This window comes from Theobroma cacao, chromosome 7 (assembly GCF_053813885.1).
Source record: "Theobroma cacao isolate CCN51 chromosome 7, ASM5381388v1, whole genome shotgun sequence".
NCBI lineage: Eukaryota > Viridiplantae > Streptophyta > Magnoliopsida > Malvales > Malvaceae > Theobroma > Theobroma cacao.
Window position 1 is genome coordinate 4,269,825 of NC_142645.1, and position 22,040 is coordinate 4,291,864.

At 36.0% G+C, this 22,040-nt stretch overlaps 4 protein-coding genes across 5 annotated transcripts; 1 reads left to right on the forward strand and 3 right to left on the reverse strand.

Moving 5' to 3' along the window:
- The first annotated feature begins 134 nt into the window (after positions 1-134).
- Positions 135-1,866, forward strand: BBX28 (B-box type zinc finger family protein). The gene is made up of 2 exons (XM_018125043.2): positions 135-733; positions 1,359-1,866. The coding sequence occupies exons 1-2, from the start codon at positions 206-208 to the stop codon at positions 1,647-1,649; spliced, it is 819 nt and encodes a 272-aa protein (XP_017980532.2). The 5' UTR covers positions 135-205; the 3' UTR covers positions 1,650-1,866.
- Positions 1,867-3,494: 1,628 nt separating this feature from the next.
- LOC18593797 (universal stress protein PHOS32) lies at positions 3,495-7,077 on the reverse strand. 2 transcript variants are annotated; one of them, XR_016027429.1, is made up of 4 exons: positions 6,162-7,077; positions 5,764-5,840; positions 3,947-3,994; positions 3,495-3,835 (listed from the first exon to the last, which is right to left on the reverse strand). XR_016027429.1 is itself a non-coding variant. In XM_007021166.3 (3 exons), the coding sequence occupies exons 1-2, from the start codon at positions 6,817-6,819 to the stop codon at positions 3,987-3,989; spliced, it is 666 nt and encodes a 221-aa protein (XP_007021228.1). In that variant the 5' UTR covers positions 6,820-7,075; the 3' UTR covers positions 3,495-3,835; positions 3,947-3,986. The 2 variants fall into 2 exon arrangements, 1 of the variants encoding a protein (XP_007021228.1); XM_007021166.3 differs by lacking the exon at positions 5,764-5,840 and having other exon boundaries at positions 6,162-7,075.
- A 2,628-nt stretch (positions 7,078-9,705) lies between these two features.
- On the reverse strand, positions 9,706-11,554 carry SPL (sporocyteless (SPL)). The gene is made up of 3 exons (XM_007021168.3): positions 10,925-11,554; positions 10,160-10,357; positions 9,706-10,038 (listed from the first exon to the last, which is right to left on the reverse strand). The coding sequence occupies exons 1-3, from the start codon at positions 11,483-11,485 to the stop codon at positions 9,826-9,828; spliced, it is 972 nt and encodes a 323-aa protein (XP_007021230.2). The 5' UTR covers positions 11,486-11,554; the 3' UTR covers positions 9,706-9,825.
- A 5,315-nt stretch (positions 11,555-16,869) lies between these two features.
- LOC18593799 (Met-10+ like family protein) lies at positions 16,870-21,558 on the reverse strand. The gene is made up of 9 exons (XM_007021169.3): positions 20,719-21,558; positions 20,134-20,232; positions 19,317-19,436; positions 19,035-19,201; positions 18,791-18,861; positions 18,485-18,627; positions 17,984-18,095; positions 17,346-17,458; positions 16,870-17,206 (listed from the first exon to the last, which is right to left on the reverse strand). The coding sequence occupies exons 1-9, from the start codon at positions 21,517-21,519 to the stop codon at positions 17,063-17,065; spliced, it is 1,770 nt and encodes a 589-aa protein (XP_007021231.3). The 5' UTR covers positions 21,520-21,558; the 3' UTR covers positions 16,870-17,062.
- Positions 21,559-22,040: the final 482 nt, after the last annotated feature.

Here is a 22,040-nt window from a genome sequence, read left to right on the forward strand (position 1 = left end):
GAGTGAAATCAAAAAAAAAAAATTTTTAGACGACGTGGCAGCCGATTTAAACGTCAAACTCGACTCGTGGGTTAAAAAGTAAATGACAAAACTACCCTTAACTCGATTTAAATAGCAAAATATTAGGGGTGAGGGTGGTCTTTCTATAAAAGGAAAAGAGAAAGAAAAGCAGAGAAAAGAAGAAAGAAAAGCAGAGAAGAAAAGAATGAAGAAGTGTGAGCTGTGTGAAGGGTTGGCTCGAATGCACTGCGAATCAGACCAAGCGAACCTGTGTTGGGACTGCGACGTGGAGGTTCATGGTGCCAATTTCCTCGTGGCGAAGCACAGCCGGACCCTCCTCTGCCGTGTCTGCCAAAACCCAACTCCCTGGCTTGCCTCGGGTCGCAACCTCAGCCCTGCTGTCTCTGTTTGCGAGTCATGCGTCGGCAACAACAACAAGAAAAACAACGGCAGTATTTGTGAAGTGACTGATCAGCAGGAAGAGTCATCCGAGGAAGAATATGAAGACGATGAAGAAGAAGAAGAAGAAGAAGATCATGAAGAGGAGGAGGAGGAGGAAGAGGAAGAGGAAGAGGAGGTTGAAGATGGGGAAAATCAAGTGGTTCCATGGTCAGGGGATTCTTCTTCTTTTTCGATGTCAAAGCCGGTGTCTAGCTTGGATTCTTTGAGTAGCAGTGAAGGTGGTGGTTTACGATTGAAGAGGATGAGAGAGCATCTAAGTTTTTACTCTGATGTATGTTGATTTTGCTTTCTTGCCCTGCTTTTTCCCCTTGAATTATAGCCATTTTCTTTAAAAAATTGGGCTTTTTCAAGACAAATATTTGAATCTGAAAATGTTTTAATTCAAAGGGTATTATATAAACTTGAGGAAAAGAATTTATATTTCCTTTGAATTAAGGAAAAGAATCTATTTCAGAATTTTGTTGGAAACAGAATCCCATGCTTAGGAAGAACAGAGTTTTTTTTATATATTTTTGTTTTTTTCCCTTAATTTTCCGATCACTCTAATAAAAATGCGTTTAATTTCTACTAGTTTAGAATCTTGGTTATGGTTTTTATGAATTAAAATTTTTTCTTTTAATCACAGAATAGAAATTTTTTCAGCATCTTGTCTTGTGTAAAAAGAATACCCTGCCCTTAGGAATCAACGGAGACTTTGTTGAATATTTTGTTTTTCTTTTCCCTTACTTTCTGATAATCACAAACAAAAGTATCCAAATTTTTGTTTAATTTAGAATCTGGGTTTATGAGTTTATGAGTCAAAGTTCAAAATTTCTTTTTTCTCTTCTTTTCTTGGTCATATATTTTCTAAGTAACCAAACAGGGTATTGACAAGGGTGCATTTTTGACAAATGCAGGATGAGTTTGGGTGCTCCTCATCTCATGTGGGCTCAGGAGGGTCAACCAATGGGGAAGCAACATCTATGGGCTCATCAAGGTTATCGAAGCAACCAAGATTATGTGAAGTTAATCAATCAGCTAGAAATCAAGATCACAGTGAAACAGAGTCAAGATCAACTGCTATAATCAGCTCTTTGAAAAGACTTCAAAACCACATGATCACCAATGACAATGATGCATCAGCTACAATCCTCGGGATCTGCAGGTTGAGCAGAGATCAGAGCCCTTTAGATTTCACTTCCCACTAATTCTCTTATTCAATCCTAACCCACACAAATTACAATCCCCTGAGGTAGTTCTTCCTGTTTTTGGAAATATTTCAATTTTCTTTGTCTTCGTTGTGGAAATTGGTGGAATATGCTTTCCTCTTTTGTTTTTTTTTTTTTTTGGGTGTCATGATAATAGTTGCAATGTTGTAATTTTGCTTACATTTTTTTTAGTAATATTATGTATTTTTCCATTCAAGCATAGAATTGCATAATGTCCAAATACATGCACACAAATTCCGTTGAAGTTTACAAAAAGGAAAAAGATAAGAAAATTGGGGGGATGGTCATGGAGATATTGGTACAAGTTGGCATTTTATGACCTTTTCCATTCAAAAATTGCAGGCCATAGATGCTTTGTTTGCTACACGTGCTTTACCAAAAAGATGGCAAAACTGATCCTCCACTAGCATAGTTGCCATCACCAGATTATAGTTTTGATCGGTAACACTATTCTAACCAATAGTCTTTAAGAAATTGATTACAAATTAATGAATCTAATGAAAGTTTTTGAAGAATTTCAGTCAAAATAGGAATACAGAAAGAGGGTTTGAAAATGACTATTCATTCATTGTCTTATTTGATCTATGCACGCTTTGTTACATGTGTTTTGTACGCAAGTTGTGAATGGGAAAACAACTCTTGGTGCAGTTCTTATCTATTTGTATGAATTTGTGAAGCACAAAATAAAATAATAGTTTCTTCTCATTAGAACAGGTAGTGTTAGGTGCCAAACCTAATTATTAGAAACTTAAAATAATAATACTAATAAGAACTGATGAGATTGACTAGACTAAATTTGTGGGGGTGAAACTTGTGGCTGGTTGCAGCAAGGAGGGGGCATAGAGTATGAGCTAAAGAAGAAGGATTGAAATGTATGGTGGATAGTAAATAAAACCCCACCCAAAGCTATACTAAACATGTTGTAATAATTTGAAGGATTTAAAAAATAATAATAAAGGCAATCCACTTGCACAACCCCATGTGGATTAACTTGGGGTGATGTTGATATGGCATATGGTTTGGGGTTTTCTTTATTCATATGAGATATGGAAGATATTTTACCCTTTAGTTATTTGATACAAGGGGGGGGCGACTCCTTTTGTCCTCTTGTGTTATTTATTCATTTATCTATTAACAAAGTCTTCATTTGTTATACTTCACATCAAATCAAGTTGAATTTTAGAAAAGCAAAGGAAGGAAAAGAAAAGAAAAAAAAAACTGGCTTTCTCCTAATTGAGACATTTAGCTTTATGACTATTTCACTACTGATAAAGATAAGTATCTCTTGACTTCCTTTTCTTTTCCCTGATTTGTCACCTTGGCTGAAGGAGTAGTTTGACCAAGCATTTTTTTTCAGTTGAAAGAAGATAGTGCTATGCAAGCTGTGTCAAATTGTTAATGAAAAAAATAACCATCACCAACCTCTTAAGCCAGTCAGTTGCAGCCATATAGGCATCCCCGAGAGACACAACTTGTTTGAAAAGCTGAAACAATGACCATGAACTCAATCTTAGAAAGCAAACTAATTGAGGGGTATCTTCCAATTTCCAAGTGGTTTCCTTTCCTCCCTTGATTGAGGGCAGCAATCCCTAGTTTTCTGCTTGGATTGAGGGAAATTGAGGTTGACATTTGAACTTGGCTTTTAGAACATCAACTTGCATCTGCACTTTGCATGTGCTTTCCAACTGGACCACCATCACCCAAAGACCAACAAAGCTAGATTTCATGTTAGTGATATGCAGGTATAGTCAGATTTTTCTTTTCAGTAATCAATATGCAGTTACTAAAACTTTCCCAGATTTCTGCATCCAGAAAACACTTGAATTCAAGGTGAAGCTCATCAAATACTTTCATATTTCTGCCCTGCAGTATGGCCACAAAAACAGCTCATAAAATAGAAAGCCAATGTTGACACTGGGATTATCTTATATCACAGTACAGCAAAACACAATAATCTCCTCGAGTGCCATAATTGAAAGAAGGAAAAAAAAAAAAACCTCATCAACCATACAATAACATCATCGATAGAGTCATGCAAAGGGGAGATGAAAGTAGAAAGAGAAAATCCTATGATCCGTTTTAACCAAGTGCCATTAACCACCAAAGATTTGATGACTTCTCTTTGTCCCAGCTAATCCATATCGACTCACAGCCATCTATGCTATCTATAACACAAGAAAAGCAAGATCAAAGAAAAATCAGATTCAAACAGGTTTGCATAAAAGAATGACAAATAACATTTTCCTGAAAGATATTTCCAACGCCAAGAAACAAACCTGATACTGATAGGATAAAGCTGCAATTACCAGGGACTTGCTAAGCATCTGCAATTAAAGAAGCAACAAACACTAACATCAATTTTACAAAATATGGTGTAAGTTTATAATTCAACAACTAATAAAAGTTTTATACATGAACCAAAGTCTATGAAGAAACTCAGGATGCTTTACTACTACAACATGATATAGATTTGATAACAGAGAATCCAATCTTTAGTAATTCTAGATGTTTCCACCAGGATACTATACAGACGGATCATTTTCTTTCTATATTCCATAGGTTCCAGTTCCGCTGTGTTTCACAAGTAATAGCCCAAATAAAAAAAAGAAAGACAGTGGGAGGAAATGGTTGTCATCAATTGATACATAAACAGCTTCCCCCAAATGCAAAAGCCTTCTTATAATCTAGGCATATCTTTTAACATCTAATAGTTATCATTCCAGTCCCAATTAACTTCCCAAATCAGATTAATCCATATATTTCCACCATACTTACCAGCTACAGCAGATCAAACATCCTAATAGGTATGTTGTAAAGCAACATATAAGAAAAAGAGAAGCATATTCTAATAAAAACCTAATTGGCACATCCTCTTTCTGAAAGTTCCCCAGAATATGGGTATGGGGGAAAAAAGAGTATGCTTTAACAAAGAATTCCACAAAAAAAAGCACCAGTGATTTATCTCCCCATATTCTCCCATTTAAAGTAACTATGATTTATGAAACCATTAGCATTCCCATACAAACAGCTTCTTATAGCACTTTTCAGTTCCAAATGATCATCCCAACAGCTAGAAATACTCCAACTCCTTCATGCATCAAGTTGCTTTGTCTTAAGTGAACAAACAACAGCTCAAAACATCTTCCTATTATCTCCTACAACGGTAACGTCATGTCCTGACACCTCCATGAGCAGGCCAAACTTGCTAGTTAATGCATTCTCTAATAACTGTACATTTATTCATACATGCATGCACAGATTTAACAGATTAATAAAAGACAGTAGCAATTGCTATCCACACGTCTTTATCACATGTATGCAATCCTCTCCAGTCATACCAATAATCTAGCAGCAACCCCTATTATAAGTTCAAATACCAAGCACACCACACTACCATATCTTGTCCTCCTTATTAAATTATTTTCATTGTGAATCACTTCTCCCCATTTCAATTAGCTCCCAAAATTTTCCTATCAAGCTGCAAAAGAGCTCCTTCATTTACACCTATTAGGTTACTTAATAAACAATGCAGCAATTGCTATTACACATCTTTATTTAAGCAATGCTCTACGACACCAAGTTAGCAATGACATGTATGATAAGCTTATACACCAAGTACCTAATATGCTGTCTTTATTAAATCATTAGTCCCACTGTCCATAACCCATCCCTTTTTCAGTTAACTACCTATCTGCAACAAAGTTCAAGGGGAAAAAACTAATCCTATCCAGCTCACAAAACAAATCCTACCCTTATAAAAACCTAATACTAGGTAAACTAAACAATATATAGGCTACAAGAACAACAATAAACCAAATCTTTTTGCCACAACATGGGATCAGCTGTATAGATCATACTATACTACCATGACCTATTTATCAGCTAATGTAACAAAAACTGCTTCAATCATCCAAATTAAACAAAAAAAAAAATGCCAAGAAACCAATTTTCAAATAACTAAAAACTAACACAAACTAACCCTTTCCCCAATATGTGATCATCGACATAGATCATATTATACCTAAATTGATACCAAGACAAACTAATTAATACTAAGAAAAAGACCAAACCTAAACATTGTATTAGCCATTACCACAACAAACTGAGCTTTTTCCCGATAAATGGGTCAGCCATATGGATCATGTACTGCCACTGTGCCCTACTCGTCATCTAACAGAAAAAAAACACAATCAACAAAAAAAAAAGGCCAATTTCATCCGATTAAACACCGTAACACTGCCAAGAAGCCCAAAATTCAGTCACAAAACACCAAAACAAACTACATTAGTATGCGAGATCGCTATATGGATCATATGATGTGACTTTGCTTCTGTATCCTATTAATCGGTTAATACAATAAAAACACATAAGCAATAAAGAAAAAAAAATACTGATCAAACCACCCAAATTAAGCAATGAAACAAGTACAAAGATCCCAAATTTTCAATCAAACTCAAACATACAAAAAAAAAAAACTCAAAAACGATTAACCTTTGCCACCTTCCTCCTCCACCTCAGCCTCCTTAACCGTCACCACGGGCTCGCCATTCCCGCCATCTTTATCTTCAGGATACCTAACAACAACAACAGGACAAACACAGTGATGGACACAATAATCACTAACACTTCCCAACCTTCCATCACTGCCTCTTTTCTCAGCTCCAAACCCTCTACTCCCCATTATAACAGCACTCAACCCCAACCTCTCCACCTCAAGACACAATCTTTCCCTCATATCATGATCTTTCACTATATGAATCTTAAAGGGAAACCCTGATTCCTTCAAGGGTCTGGCCAAATCCGCCGCCTTTGAAGCCGTGAAGGCATCAAAATCGTCTTCCAGCTGCTTTTGGGACTGCGGGGTTTCCGGGGTTTGTGGGGTGTGGGGGAGTGGGCCCCAATCGGCTCCGAAGAGTACGGAGGTGGGTGACACGTGGAGGAGGATGACAGCGTCACCGGGTCGGATGTAGTTCTGGACGGACCAGCGGACAGCGAAGGCGGATTCTTCGGAGAGGTCAACGGCTACGCCGATCTTGCGGCGGGCGCCGGCGGTGGGGGTGGCGGTGGAGGTTGGGTGGTGAGGGGAGGATGGGTGGTGGATCTTGATTGTTGGGAGTTGAGGGTGGTCACTGTTGTCTGAGGGATTCATTTTCTTTCCCTTTTCTGGGGAGTTTTTCTCTTATTTTCCTTTTCTTTCCTTCTTTGGGGATTTTCTTCTTTGCTTTTTGTTGTTGTTGTGATGAACTGAGGGAGAGCTCTGCGTTTATGAAGGTTCTGGAGGTTTTCTTAAGATGTCAGTGTTGGACAGTTGATGGTATTGGAAGAGCAATGGGAATAAAGGAACAAGTTGAGTGTGCAGAGTGGGACTAGAAAAAGTGAAAAAGAGCTCCAAGGGAAATCTTTCACGATAGAATTGGGGTTAGTGTTGAGATTTTTTGCTAATAGAATCTGGGTTTGCCTTGGGTTGAAGCTGGGCTTAGATTAGGATCAAGTACAGAGCGTTTGAGCCCAACATCTATCAAATGAAATAGTTCGAGACCAAACAATAGAAAGTAAATCAGCGAGGATTGAAGGAATCAATGTCACCATAAAGCATCTTCATTGAGGAAAGAGTTGTACAATGCTACAACATCAAGTACTAATGTCACGTCTACTTCTTTGTAGAAAATAGACTGGCATGCTTCAATCCTATATCAGATAAGGAGGGGGTTTTAAGACACTTATTAACATGAATACTATATAATTTATTAAGTTAATCTTTTGAGAAAAGAATAATAATTTCGTGACAAGTGTTATCAAAACAAATTTTATTTTGATTTAATCCATACCAAATACTTCAATGGGGAAGCAAGCAAGGTGGTTAATGATTTTGATCCGATCCATGCCAAGCACTTCTATTAGAAAAGCAAGCAAGGTGATTGAAGATGTCAAAGGCATCATCGGATTGGGTGGGGAGAGTATCATGCCCAGTTCTTTAAAAGAAGTAGATTAAAATGTTTCAATCTCACATCGAACAAGTAAAAGGATTCCAAGACATTTAAAAACCTGATCACTGCACAACTTATCAAATTAGTTTTTTGATAAAAAAGGATAACGAACAATCATATCAAGAAAAAAAGGTAATGAACAATCATATCAAGTGACTTTTAATTACTTTACGAAAACTGTCAAGTGGCCATCAATTAACTTATTATAGAATTTTAAAAATTAATTTTGGTTTTTATTAATAGTACATCCATCCTATCAACAAATTTGGACAATTAACGGATATCACTAATCAATTTTTATTACACTACGAATAGTTAAAAATATTATAATAATATCAATTAAGTTTTAAATACCTCGATAATAAGCGATTTTGCTTTCGGATATTTCAATATAAATAGGCACCAACCTGACCCATTCCTAAGCTTTAACCCCCAAAATGAAAATTCTAAACGCTCAAAAGAAAAATGGGTACCATCTAGTATCAATTACACCATTTTTTGTGGTATTATTATTTCTTCAATATTGTGGCAGTTTCCTTTCATGCTTGACTTGCCAATGCAATTCCCTTTTTGTTTTTTGTTCCATTCCCTTTAGCATTCCAACATTTTCTTGTTACTTGATATTCTTTTCAGTTTAGTTGCTTAAGATCATAACTCTAGACAACATATTTCAGAACATGAACAAATAAGGGTAAAAATATGGAGAGATGTGCTTGGTTTTTTTTTTTGCCAAAAGTGAAATAACAAGAAAGAGGAAGAGAAAAGGAAAAGCTGGGGGATGAATAAGACAGGATGAATCACTGGGCATCCAATCAAATGTAAGTTATAGCCCAAAGAAAAAAAAAAGCCTTCAACACTTACTCTGCCTTACTTCTACTGATCAGCATCAGACTATCAGTCTCCCACCTGCATCCATATTTAATTTTTACACCTTTACTTGTTCACAGATTTGTACTTTTGTTGCTTAGGCCTTTGTGTTTTTTTTTTGTTTGCAGCAGCAGCAGCCACTTTCTGATCTCCAGTGTCGTTAGGAGAAACATGCCCTTGCTTTCGAGCAAGCCCCTTGCTTTACTCACTATATGTTCTTTCCTGGAAACAGTGATAGTTTTTTATCTATTCTTTTCTTTCACATTTTTTAATGCAATCCCAGAATGGTTTACTTGACTCCCATAAACAGAAAGCCAGGGATGCCCTCCTTGTGTTTCAGCACATAAAAGGTGTAAACTAACTCTAGGATAGTAACTCCCTCTATTTATTTATTCAGCCTCAGCCAAATTACAACATAAAGAAAAAGAGAGAAAGAGACAGTTGGTTGCTCGGGTTTTGAGCCATTTCCTGTCCAGCCTGTATGCAGGTTTAACTTATTTTTCTTTGCTTAGTATATGATCTATAGGTAAACTCGGGAAACCAGTTTTTGATCCAAGTTAAAAGTAAAAGCTCAGAGGGATATCAGATGAACATATATATAGATGACCTTTCATGCATGACCGGGTCATGCCAAATGAAGATATACTGATTTGCAGTTATTTTCAAGCACAAAGTAAGGTTCATGACACCAAATTTTAATAGTATTTGGTGCTTCCATGCAAGCACTCTTACCAGTCTACAATATACATATCTTCTATGGTAATGGCAGCCATCTTGTTAGCCAATGCATTGCAGTTTCTTTTACAATGGCAGGAACATATGAATATAAAATCAAATTAGAAACCATAGTAATTGGCTTGGTTAGTCCTAATTAGTTCACTACTTTGTTGTGATATGTATCAAGACACAGAAACCGTACTTTTTAATCATAAGAAATATATGTGTGGGACATCTACAAACTTCAAAAAACCTAAAAGGATAGATCTCTGAATTGATCTTTTAATAGGCATCAGCAGATAGGGCCACAACAGATTCACTAGGAAAAGGTATAGAGATGATATGAGAAATAATGACAAGATCATTAAAGCTGAGAGAATTAAGCCAATAACTGACAAAATCAGAGAGAGGGATTTCTCAGAAAGCACAATATATATTGCAGTAATTTAGTAAGAGATGTAAGTTTAACAACAAAAGGGAAACTTTAAAGCTGTATTTGGGATTTGGGTTCAAACTCATTAATTACACCCAAATCAATGTAACAGTAAACCAACAAAGCCAAAACCAGACATTTCAATGTGGTTCTAATATGAAAGCTTGAGGGACAAATCAACACAATTAGAAGCATTAGCATAAGAAGCTTCACCACCCACTGCAACTGAAGCTTCTGCAGGCAATTCCCATTCCTTGGAAGAAGTGCTTCTGCTACTTTTCCCTGGGAAGAATTCATACTCCATGAGAACACTTCCGGTGCCCATAGAGCTTCCTTTCCTGTGAATTGCCACCACCTCCACAGTCTGCATCAGAAGACAAAATTTAAGTATCTTACCTAAAAATAATAAACAAACAAAATCATATAGACATTCTCTCTATTCCTTAGGGAAAAGAAGAAAGGAGTTGAGCCAATTTAATTATCACCTCATTGATGTTCATGTGGCCTGCATAGGCTGCAGCACTCCTCGCAGCTCTAGCACTGAATCCATTTATCTCTTCATTGATGTTTTGATTGTTTTCCTGGTTCCATCCTAGAAAATGGTCTCCTTTGTTGGGCAAAATTTGTCCAAATTGGTTGAACCCTCCATTAAACCTTACATTGTCCCCATTACAGCGCTTCTTCTGCAACATGTAAAAGTCAGTAGGACACTAGTAATAAGTAATATAAACGATAGAAATCCAATCACTAGAAACATAAAACAACAAAAACAATTACTCAACAAAGGCCGAGACAAATACTGACTCGTACTTGTTTTGGACTTTTAGGTTTATCTGAGTGATTTCTAAACAAAATCCCAAGAAAACAAAGAAATGACACCTAATTTTTTTTCTTTTCTTTTCTTTTCTTTTGGCGTTGCCACATTTTCTACCAAGCCAAACAAAAGGACTCAAGACATCCTTAATCCAACTTAACACACATAACTATATGGCTTAACTAAGATTCAAAGCCTCTTTCTTTTTTTCCCTTTTTCTTTTTTTTGGAGTCAAACATAAAAACTAGAAACTAGAATCAACAATACCAGCTAGCTCAAGCTTCAAAATATTATTTTTCCTTCACATTTTCTAACGTTTCTTTGAAACCACACATAAAACATCACCAAAAACCAAGAACACTAGACTTCAAACAAAGAAAAACCAAAAGCACAAATTACAAATTAAGAAAAACTAAAAAAAAAAAAAGAACTAGACCTTAAAGCAAACATCACAACGATCAGGCTTACAATGCTGTAACTTTGGCATTGAAGAGAGCTCTTTAGAAGCCTCCACAACACCAGCACCACAAGCAACCTGAACACTACCAGGAGCTCCAACCAAAACCTGACCATTCAACCCACCAAACCCTCCATTTCCAACAGCCCTTTGCATCACCAAACCAGCTGTGTCACCCCAACCCAATAAACCCCCATTCCCACCATTGATCATCATGGGAACACCATAGTTCGCTACACCATGAAGCACAGGAACATTAGTAGTCCCAATAGGGTCAGAAGGAAACTGGGTTGTTGGTGTAGTGATCGTTGTTGTCGTTGCTTCAGTCATTTTCTTCCACTTTTCTTGGAGCCTTAAACGTTCAAGTTGAGCCACTCCCATGCCTCTTTGTGGCTGTTTCTTTTGGTATGGACCTTTCCCAGTTGGTTTCCTTCCTTTGTTGCTCTTCACAAACCCCACAGCTGGTCTAGCTTCATCTTCCAAGGCTTTTGCTGTTGGGTTATTAGTATTTGGAGTCAAGAGTGTAAGTGAAGTAGCCATTACAAAAAAAAGGGTTGATCTTTTTGGCTTGAACAATCAAACAGAGTGAAGCCAGAGAGAAAGGAAAGTTTTTTCTCTATGTCTTTGGCTTTTGCTTGGTGATCAAAGAATGGGGTTTTTATAGACCGATGATTTTGAAGATTTGGATTTTCTTTTTTAATTCAAAAAAAGAGAAAATTTTTAATTTAATTTAATTTAATTTATTTAAAAAAGAAAAACAGACCAAAACAAAATCTACCTCTGTGAAATGCTAAAAGGTACATGGCCTTGTCTGGTCTGCTATTTTACTTTTCCTTTGTTTTTGTATTTTAGTCTTTTATTTTGTTTTTTTTTTATTAATGAAATTGCTATCTCCACTCTTGTTTTATCCGCTGCCAAATTTACCATCTTATTGTAAAAAGATGGAATCCAAAAATGCATTTGCTTTAAATTGAATTAAGGAATTCAATTTTTTTAGCCAAATTTCCAAAATACGGTTTGGTTGGATTACTATTTTTAAATTAAAATATTAGTAATTTCTCCTATAATTTTCACAAATTTCTTTTTGCTCCATTAAAAAAAAAGGACAAAGAGAATTCCTTCCTGGAATCAGTAAAACCAGCATGAGACATAGAAATTTTGCATTCCCAGCCACAAAAAACACACCAATCCCTATGCAAGAAAAACGACAACCAGGCTATCTCAATGCGCGTACACACACGGGGCATCCTGTTCTGAGATAAAACGCAACACACGCGCTTAAAGAGAGTGGACAGCATACTACCCACAGACACGTGTCAGGTACAGAGGGTATACACCGACTATACCGGGGCACGGTCTGAAACACAAGGACATTACAACTCCTTTAAAGTAGTTGGCAGTGTCAGTTTACCCAAAAACAGCAAAGAAGGATTAGGGCTTTTCATTTTCATGCAAAAACATATATAAATCCTTTGCTCTTTTGTCCATTTTGTTGTAATTATATTTCCATCAATTCATGGACATGGTCATCATCTTGTTATCATGGTCAATTTTTGGCTCATCATATGGTTCCAATAATTAAAATATTTTTGAATTAAATAAGAAAAAAAAAGAATTACCCGTACGATGTAACGTAACCGGTATTAAAAATAATCGGCATAAATTATTATCAGGTTTCTATAAGGAAAAATGCACAAGAAGGAGTCTCTATCCCCATATGTTTCTCTGCTCTACTTATGTCTTAAGATAGTTTTTTCAATGAAAATTAAGTAATGATATGATCTTACTATATGGGTTTTTTGTTTTTTTTTTTTTACATACTAATTGATTAAATGCATTTGAATTTAATGGGCATGATCTTTGTGATAACATTGGTGGGAAGCTAAAGGATTGTGAGTAAAGGGTGTAGGGGCAAAGGGGCAATCATATAGAGTAAGATTTGGTCATGATCTATGTGAATCTGCCTATGTTGTAGGGTTGCAATGATGGCCCTTTCTTCATATTTGGAAACCATCAAAAAGCTGACTCCATGTGCTAGTTTCTACTATGGCCAATATATTGGACTAGGATGTGTCATTAATGTTTTAATTATTTCTCCTTTTGTGATATAAATTCAATGATAAGTAATTTTACTCTTAGATTTTCCATGCCTTGCTTGGGTTTATTATACATATGAAATGATTTTTGTCTTTCATTTGTTAGATATTGTAACAGGAATAACATTATAATCAATGCCTCAGTGGTCACAAATCTAGCAAAATTGAAATATGGGTCCTTGTAAAACTAGCTAGTAAAGCATAATCATAGTTAATTAAAATGGGTTTTTGACTTGTTCTTATTCCCCCCTCTTTGTTACATTCTAACTAGAAACACATGACATATATCGGACCTATATTCCTATATTTGGTTATGAACTAAATGATCAATCCTCTTCTTCATCCCAAAGCCATTCTTCTTTTGTTTTGCTTACCATGTGTTGCATTCAACTCTTCAAACTATTCACCCAAGTTTCCTAACATGATCAATGATATTATTCCATGAATATAAGTTGGACTTTCTCTTTCACCACTTGGAAATTTATGGCAAAAATTGTTTCATGGAGTTGTTACAAAGCAATGATGATAAAAACAAAGTTTCCCTCAAATCCAATCACATGAAAGCATTTTCCTTAGGATGTCCCCATCATGGCAAATTCCCATCTCAAAGTTAACCATTTGAACTCTATCAATCAATCATATTTCTTCTTTCTTTTCAAATGGTTAGTTAATTAGCTATTGGCCAAATAATGGAGAGGGTCACCATCCCCTCCCTTAACCTTACCCTATGGAAGGCACCAAGTTCTCAAAAGAAACCCTAATCAAAAGCACCAATACCCTTATAATATTTAACTCTTTATTCTAATCCCATATATATATATGTACATATATAATATCATATTCACAATTAAATACGACTCAAAAAAAAGTTATACCTTTGAAACCCATTAATGTATTTAGATCATCGAACCGAAATTATCGACCCGAAGAGCACAATTAAGTCTTATCACGTTATGGTATATCATGGGGTTGATATGAGTATATCTATGGCACCAAAATCTTGTGCTAGAGCTAAAAGATGGAAAGCTTAAAACGAATGAAGGGGAAGAAGAAGAGAAATTTCAATGGAAACCGCGTGACTAACCAAAGATGTGTAATTCTGATATGATTCTGGTTGAAGATCTCAATAATTCCCCCATCCTCCCTCCCCCACACAAATGCATGCAATGCAAGAAAAAGCTGAAATCGTACGGACTGCCAGCCTCCTCCCTCCGCCGTCCTTAAGATAGTGACAATCCTGACCAATAATGACCTGCCACGTGACCAAATGGGTCCCTCCACTCTCCTCCTTTGTCCTTTGCCCTTCTGTAAGCCTTGATCTAGTACTCTAGATCTTAGGGCATATGCATAGTGGGTGAGAGAAAAAAAAAAAAACCTTCAAAAAGCGCATGGGGTGGTCCCCCCCATCAATGACACGTGGCAAGTGGGGGTCCACCTCTTGTGTTGGGGTAGGCGGCTGGGGGAGGAGGAGTTTTGGCACGTGTGAAGGTGGTGGAAGCGCGTGTATCAGAGGGTTGGGGTTTATTTTTTAATTTTTAATTTTTTGGAATTTATTTTGGATTAATTTAAATATGAAAAAGAGAAAAGGGCCTTGCTGGGTTTGGGCAGACATGGAAGGATTCTAGGGGTTTGGGAAGCAGATTGTGCCCTGCATGGAAATGATTGGGGATTTGGGCATTATTTGTAAGGTGGCCTACTGTTGTGTGTGTATATAATATATATATATATATATATATATATATATATAGGACTATGACCCCAACTATGGGGCTCCTTTTTGCATCAAAATGGGGACCATATAACACAATCCTTTAGTATTTCTATGACAAATAGCTCTTAAAAAGACATCAAACTATACATATTGTTTTCCCCAATTAATTAGCATTGCAATCTCATAATCTACCCACAACTTCATACTTACAAGTTACACTTCAACTATATTAATCTTTTAGAATAGATACAAGAGGGAAAAGAGAGTTAAGACTATGCATAATGGCATCATATTGCCTAATGGAATGTGATTGAGAAGGTTGCCATTGTCAAGATTCTGAGAGTCAAACACAAAGATAAGAGTTGTTCGAATATCAACATCTTTTTCACCCCTATTGATCATGGTGTTTGGTAAAAAGGATTCCTCATGTCCGCTTTTAGATTATTTTTCTATTTTAAGCTTTGAAAATTTTTTTTAACGTCATATTATGATTTCATTATCAAAATACTTAGAAAATATGATATAAAAGAGATTTCATCTTGAGACTCTTTACTTGTAATTTGACATGAATTCAATTAGAATACAGCATTGATTTTAAATTACAAGGAAATTGTTGATGATCTTGAAAAGGGGTTTGTAGTAAATGAGGAGAGTAGGTAAGCATTTGGTTTCATCCCCAAAGGTATCTTAAAGGTTGCTATAAGGAACCAAAGGTTAGAGTAACTGTTGGCCCTGGCTTTTATGCAACTTGTGAAAGATGTTACTCTTTAAGGCAAAAAATATAGCGAAGATCAAAAGATCCCCTCTCTCCCCCTCACATTTCCATCCCCTCCCCCCCTGTAAATCAAAAGGGCTCATAAATATGGACCACAGTCAGATAGAGATAAGAGCAATACAATAATTACTCAGATCTCAATCTGAACTGAGATTTTGCTCTCTGCTTCTTTCTTTCTTTCTCTCTCTGTATTTCACCCCACTCTCCAACTTTATATTACCACTGTGCCCCCAACATGGTACATTCGTCTTTGGCTTTTTTAAGATTTTATGGAGGGACAGGATCAACAGGGTGCTGCAGAAAGGTTGGGGAAGGGTTAATCTGGACCGTCCAAAAGAGGGACAAAACAATCTGGTGGGGGATGAAATATTTGGGTGTTCTCTAGCATTTATGTACAATTTGGTGTAAAGTGATGCATGGAAAGTTAAAAAAGGGGTCACTGTCAGCTGTTAGTTGTGTTTGTATTGGGTACCTGCATATGAAAAAGAAAACAGTACTGTGAAACAAAGACACTGGAAAGTAAGGTGTGTCTGTAACTGTAAGATGTTTTTGAGCTGCAATCAAAATTCTGTCCACTCTCTAAACCCCCACCACCATGTACCATATTCAACAGTATTATAATTTTTTTTCTTTTTCTGTTGTTTTCTTAGATAAAAATAAAAATAAAATAAGATAAGTACACGAATATTTGATGATTTAATAATAAATATATGTATCTTTTTGTTGAAGAAAACAGGTTCAAATCACATTTTTCCTTAACAAAAAACTCTATATGCTGTTTTGCCAGTTTCAATGGTACCTTTCATATGGGTTGCTGGGGGGTTCAATTCCAAAGCAGATTCTGTTGTTTTCATCCAAAGCATATTCCTTCTGCTTTTTCACTCCTAAGCTTTTCAGAAACAGTAGGGAAGTTGAGAACTATCAAGAGAAATCTTCTATTCTCTTGTCAAATTGGAGCATCATTCAAACATCAGAAACAGCTACTGCTCCTGCTTTTGTTCCACTGTAAGAAGCAAGTTGGAAAGGAACACGTTATCCAACTGTTTCTGTTGCTCTGGTTAAGCATATAAGCTGAAGACAAAAATGAAGGCAACTTTTACTTGTTTGCTTTCAACATCCTACTGTTGAAGGGTATGAACTTCCAAAAGTTCTTTTTCTCTTCAGGTTTTTTGGTTGACTGAATTGTTTCTTTTTCTTTCTCTTGGTACATGGTTGGCTAATAGTTGGAAGGGAGATCATCAGTACTAATGGTTCATGATTTACACAAATGAAGAAATCAGGTAGGAGAAAAAAGGATGAGAAGAAGACAGGACACTTGAATAGAAAATGGTGAAAAGAGAACTTCAATGCCACAAGTTCAAATATCTTCATTCCTTAGTTCCTCCATCTTTAGGCCAATTGAAGTATATAGCTCTCATTATTTTGGGGGAGTGAAACTAGAATGTAAGGGGATAGAATCATTGGAAGTGAATGAATAAGATATTATAATACAAAACTTGATGTTATGACATTCTCTGCTTTACAAATTGATCTGTCTACATATTTAACCTAGATTCTGCAAAGGCTACGCTCTCAGGAAGGATAAATGTTGCACACAACATCCATTTTCCGGGTGCAACAAGGCGTACCCTACGCATATCCACATTAACTGCAACCTCTTGCAAGGCAATTCGTATCCGCTGCATTAACACAACATAAAAATAGATATGAAATAAAGAAACAGAAAACATAGCGGCCATATATTCCACCTAAATGCTTCAACAGGACTAGCAGTAGCTAATATGGACACACAAACATTATGAGATTTCAGCACCATACCTCATGAAAGTCAAACTCAGGATCTCGAGCTTTTGAAAATCCATAAACATGAATCATTGGGAAGCTGAATTCTTTATCTCTAGGTTGATCTCTGTACACTCCCCTGAATGCAACTGTTCCTCAAGGCCAAAACATATAAAGAGATTAAAGTTTTGCATGATATCTCCAGATCATTTTAACATATTGTGAGACCAATAACCACTATCAACCACCATGACTTCAGAAGGTTCTGAAGACTTTAACAAATACTTCTAGTCAACATCCCTCCCAGAGCCAAAAATGGCCCTGGAAAACATTATTTATCAGCTAAGAAGCATCATCTAATAACCTTTTTGACCAGAGTAGTACACATTGAAACTTAAATCCTAGTTCCATCAGTCATTTCAAAAGTCTATGCTTATAGCCTTCACATAACTAACGTAATCCTAATTGTGATTTCTCAAAAAAAAAAAAAAACTACCATCAATGTGTTGATCTTTAACATTCAACTGGAAGAATGTGACAAGAGATTATGGCAAACAAGTAGAAATAACCAAATAATGTAAGTAGGAGTATGAAATTCACTAAAGACAGTCTTATTACTCATGAAAAGCAAAAGAAAGTGAAAAAATGCCAGCCATTTGAAGATGACTACTTACCCAGAAATTCCGCTGCATCATTTGGCAAATTCATAACTACGTGTGTAATAGAATGAGCCTTCTCACTAGAAAACATAGCATTGATGAATCTTCTTCCATCCATGTTAAAAACCTAGATAGTGACACAAAATATCCTCACTATGAAATATACAATTCTATTCACAAGAAAATCAAACATTTAAAAACAGCAAAATCAAATAAGCGATAAATTACCTGGGTCAGGGCAGCATCAGTGATAACCATTCTTTTCAATTACCTTTTTCATCTTATATTTTATTAAGCCATGGTCTCTAAACCTCGTCTGGTAGGAGTTTAGAGTCATTTCTAGCTTAACTTATCAAATTTGAAGACAAATTGTGACACCCCACCCACCCAAAAGGAATAAGGAACAAGTGAAATGTCTATAGGGATAAAGTTAAAGAACTATATGCAGCACATTAATTCTTTTAGTTAACCAAATCACCTAGCATAATGTTACTGGTACAAATGACTCAATCATACCTTAATCTTCCTCTCAACTTTGTTGAGGACACTATTTCTTTCAAGATACTCAACCGCAAAAGGGTTCAAATCATTAGCATAGACACGTTTTACTATCTTAGCGGCAGATATAGCAATTGGGCCAACCCCAGAGAATACATCACCTGCCAATTACAAAAAGAGTTCAGACATATAAGGATCTTGATATGAACACTTACAAAATCTTCAACTAGCACAAAATTTTTGGAAATAAAAGAGCCTTGCAGTGATTATAACAACAATTCTCTGTAATATATAATCCCAAACAACATCAAGATGCAAACATACAGATGACATCCTTGTGATTGAAGCCACTCAGAAGCCTCTGTCTCTCAGTTGCAAGCCTCGAATTCCAATACCTGCAAACAAGAGGCAAAAGTGGAACATGAGTACCCTTGTCAGGGAATTATTCTCTGCTATATGCCCCTTGCATCTTCTTCGGACATGATTTGACTTTAATCCTCATTTGGAGGACAAACATTAAGAAGTCTAAGTTAAATTTCTTATTGCTTGAATGGACAGCATCACATACACTGTTGCTAAATCAACATGAAATCGCAGTCCATTCTCAACTACTGAAGTGACCAAGGAGCGATTCCCAGCTAAAACCTCAAGCTGCATTGTTCTGTAGTCATTATGAATTGCATCAATCTTATTTACAACGGTTTGTATCTTTGGCTTATTTTTGTCCAGAACCACCTGACAAAGTGGAAAACAACCATCTCCTGTCAGAAGACAATTAATGAGTTCACTTTCAAATTCGTAGACATATCCTCACAATGGTAAAATTATTAATAATATCTATAACGAGCACCTTTGCTATAACATTCTTGTATGGTAGATGTTCATCTCTCAGGTTCAAGTGTGCAATATGACCAACTGTCTCAAAGGCTGAAGGGATAATCATTCCCTCTGGTAACAAGGCCTCCAATATCTGCAAGCAATGCATAAGATTTAAAGTCTCCATTGATGTTGCAAACATTTATATCATAGTCTGACTAGTTGAGATGGGATCAAAACAAAGAAAAAAAAAACTACCTACACCCCATTTTTCTCTTTCCTCTTAGCCAGTTAGTTCTCATTGATTGGGCAAGTTAGTCGAGGTCTATACTTTTGTGGTCCGCATGTAACAGAATAGTACATACAGACTTTTAATGAAATAATTGATAATTTATTATAATTGCACAATGCTACGTGATTCCACAAATCTTGTTTCTTCATCCCTTTGAAATTAAATGGTCTTCTATATTATTGCCTATCATGCTGCCATTCCCAGCTTCTAAACTTTTTCACAACATTACGAGTAGGGTGACTCCAGATTTAGATGAACATGATGTTTCTCAAAGATTCAAGCATACAGAGAAAGAATGGAAAAGAAAAAAAAAAACAGAGGCAGGAATGATGAAAAGAAGAACATATTTTCTGTGCAAGACACCCTAACTTCAACAACCACTTAAATGAATCTTAGACACCTAGGAAATCTCTCTTCGAGGGATAACAGAAGTAAGCTTGAAAGACCTCTTTGTTGTCAGAAAAAATAGTAAGTACAGGCTTAACAGTCCAAAACAAAATAAGGAATCAGAACTGAAGCTAGAAAAATGGACTTTATATAATGCTCTTGTGCGACATACCTCATTCATCTGCCAATAATCATAGAACAAAGTCAGCTTGCATCTCACGAGCTCTATAGGCGATGATCTATTCTCTTTGGTTTCTTCAACCAACACAGCCTGAAAAATAGGATGGGATTTTAGATATTTAAAAACAGGAACATCTATCAAAATAGAAATCCTACCATTGATACAGCATTAAAATTATATATCCTCAGAAATAAATAGAAACGAAGAGCATTGGCATAAAAAAAATAAAACTAAAAGAAGAAGAAGAATAAGAGGGAAACAACCAGAGCAGCAAATAATTTTTCAACAAATTAATGAAAAAAAAAGAAACAAAGTGTACTGACCTCACATGAATGCATTAAATAAATTCAAAGTTTTCCAGCTTAACTTACTAGAGCACTAAAGTAACTTAAGACTAATGCCTTAGCTGAGTTCCATCTTTCTAATCTTTTACAATACATTAGGAAACAATTTTATAATCTTCTCAGCAAATCATATCATTAACTAAACTCATTGTAAATCACAACATCATACTCAAACAAGCTTCAATAAAAATATCAAAACTAGTTCGGAATAGAAAAACACCCAAATTACTACCTTAATTGCTTGAGGCAACTCCTGCGATCCTTTATCCCCATACCTCTCATCCAAAAGCAACAATCTTGTTGAGCCTTTCCATATTCTCTGCCCTTTAAATTCCTTTCCTAATAACCCTTTCATTTCCTCCTCTACTCCTCCTTCCTCCTCCACAACTTCCACAACACAAAACTCTTTCCTCCCATTTCCTTTGCTTTCCGCATCCCCTTTTTTTTCTTTCCTTTTCCTCTTCCCTGGCCGCGAAATCTTAGCCAAATTTTTAAACTTTACAAATCCCCTATAATTAAACTCCTTCACCAACTTCTCCCTGTACAAAACCAAAGACTCAAACTCTCCATCACTTCCCCCATTGTTCTCTTCACCATCTTTTCCTTTATCAAAAAGGGTCATCATTTCTTCTTCGATTTCGTCCCCGGGAACCCTGGCAATGTTCTTAATCCTTGGCCAATTCAAGAGGTGACCCCTGAGACGGTTCTCAAGGGCAAAACAGTCATTTGCAGGGACACGGAGGGCGGCAAGATGGAAAATTCTAGTAAAGTTCTCTTCATCAATGAGGTTTTCTTCTTCTTCTGGTTGATGGGTATCTTGATTTTGGGTCTGAAAAGGGGTCTTGGGTGGTATTTTGCCTTTGTGAAGAGAAGGGCCGTAAGAGAAAGCTTGGCTTTCGGTTTCCGTTTGGGTGGAAGAGAAGAGAGAAAGAATGGGTCGTTTTGGAAGAGAGAAAGAGGAGAGTTTGGGAGAGAAGATTGTCAAAGGAAGAAGATAGTTTGGCTTCAGATGGAGAAGCTTCGTTGTCACCATTTTTAGTGAAGTACTAAAGTGGGGATCTTGCCAGAGGGAGGGAATATAACGGATAAGGGGGTTTAACAGGGTTTAAGGCCCTTTCTGTCTTTTTCTTTTTCTCATATTTAATTTTTGAGAAATATTTTTGCATTTATTTTGGACATAAAACTATTGCTAATTTGCATTTTATTTATTATAAGTCACTGTATGAATCTGTGCTAAATATTGGACTATAAGTCCCCATTTTTTAAAATGGATTTTATGGTTGTCCTATAACCATATATACAAATAAATTATTCTTTTAATAAAAAAAATCATATTATTTTTTATCAAAAATTATCAAAAAATAACATTGTAGCATTTGATGGATTAATTTACAGAATTCTTATATATAAATATAGAAAATTAAATACTGTGGGGCAATCATTCTTACAATTATATCTCAAATTCTTTTGGTAAAGAATTGCATGAGCAAACAATCTGCAAATTAAGGGTGGCTTTCACACAACATTATAGCTTCTCTAGCAATCTATATTGGA

Bases quoted from the DNA above. Each gene is read 5' to 3' on its own strand.
- LOC18593797 (XM_007021166.3), bottom strand. From the start codon at position 6,819: ATGAATCCCTCAGACAACAGTGACCACCCTCAACTCCCAACAATCAAG.
- BBX28 (XM_018125043.2), top strand. From the start codon at position 206: ATGAAGAAGTGTGAGCTGTGTGAAGGGTTGGCTCGAATGCACTGCGAA. The intron at 734-1,358 runs GTATGTTGATTT...TGACAAATGCAG, and splicing joins ATCTAAGTTTTTACTCTGAT to GATGAGTTTGGGTGCTCCTC.
- LOC18593799 (XM_007021169.3), bottom strand. From the start codon at position 21,519: ATGGTGACAACGAAGCTTCTCCATCTGAAGCCAAACTATCTTCTTCCT. The intron at 18,862-19,034 runs GTATGTGATGCT...TCTTGTTTGCAG, and splicing joins CATGTTGATTTAGCAACAGT to GTATTGGAATTCGAGGCTTG. The intron at 17,459-17,983 runs GTAAGTAGTCAT...CTTGAGGAACAG, and splicing joins TGATGCAGCGGAATTTCTGG to TTGCATTCAGGGGAGTGTAC.
- SPL (XM_007021168.3), bottom strand. From the start codon at position 11,485: ATGGCTACTTCACTTACACTCTTGACTCCAAATACTAATAACCCAACA. The intron at 10,358-10,924 runs GTCTAGTTCTTT...TACATGTTGCAG, and splicing joins GTTGTGATGTTTGCTTTAAG to AAGAAGCGCTGTAATGGGGA. The intron at 10,039-10,159 runs GTGATAATTAAA...CTTCTGATGCAG, and splicing joins GCCACATGAACATCAATGAG to ACTGTGGAGGTGGTGGCAAT.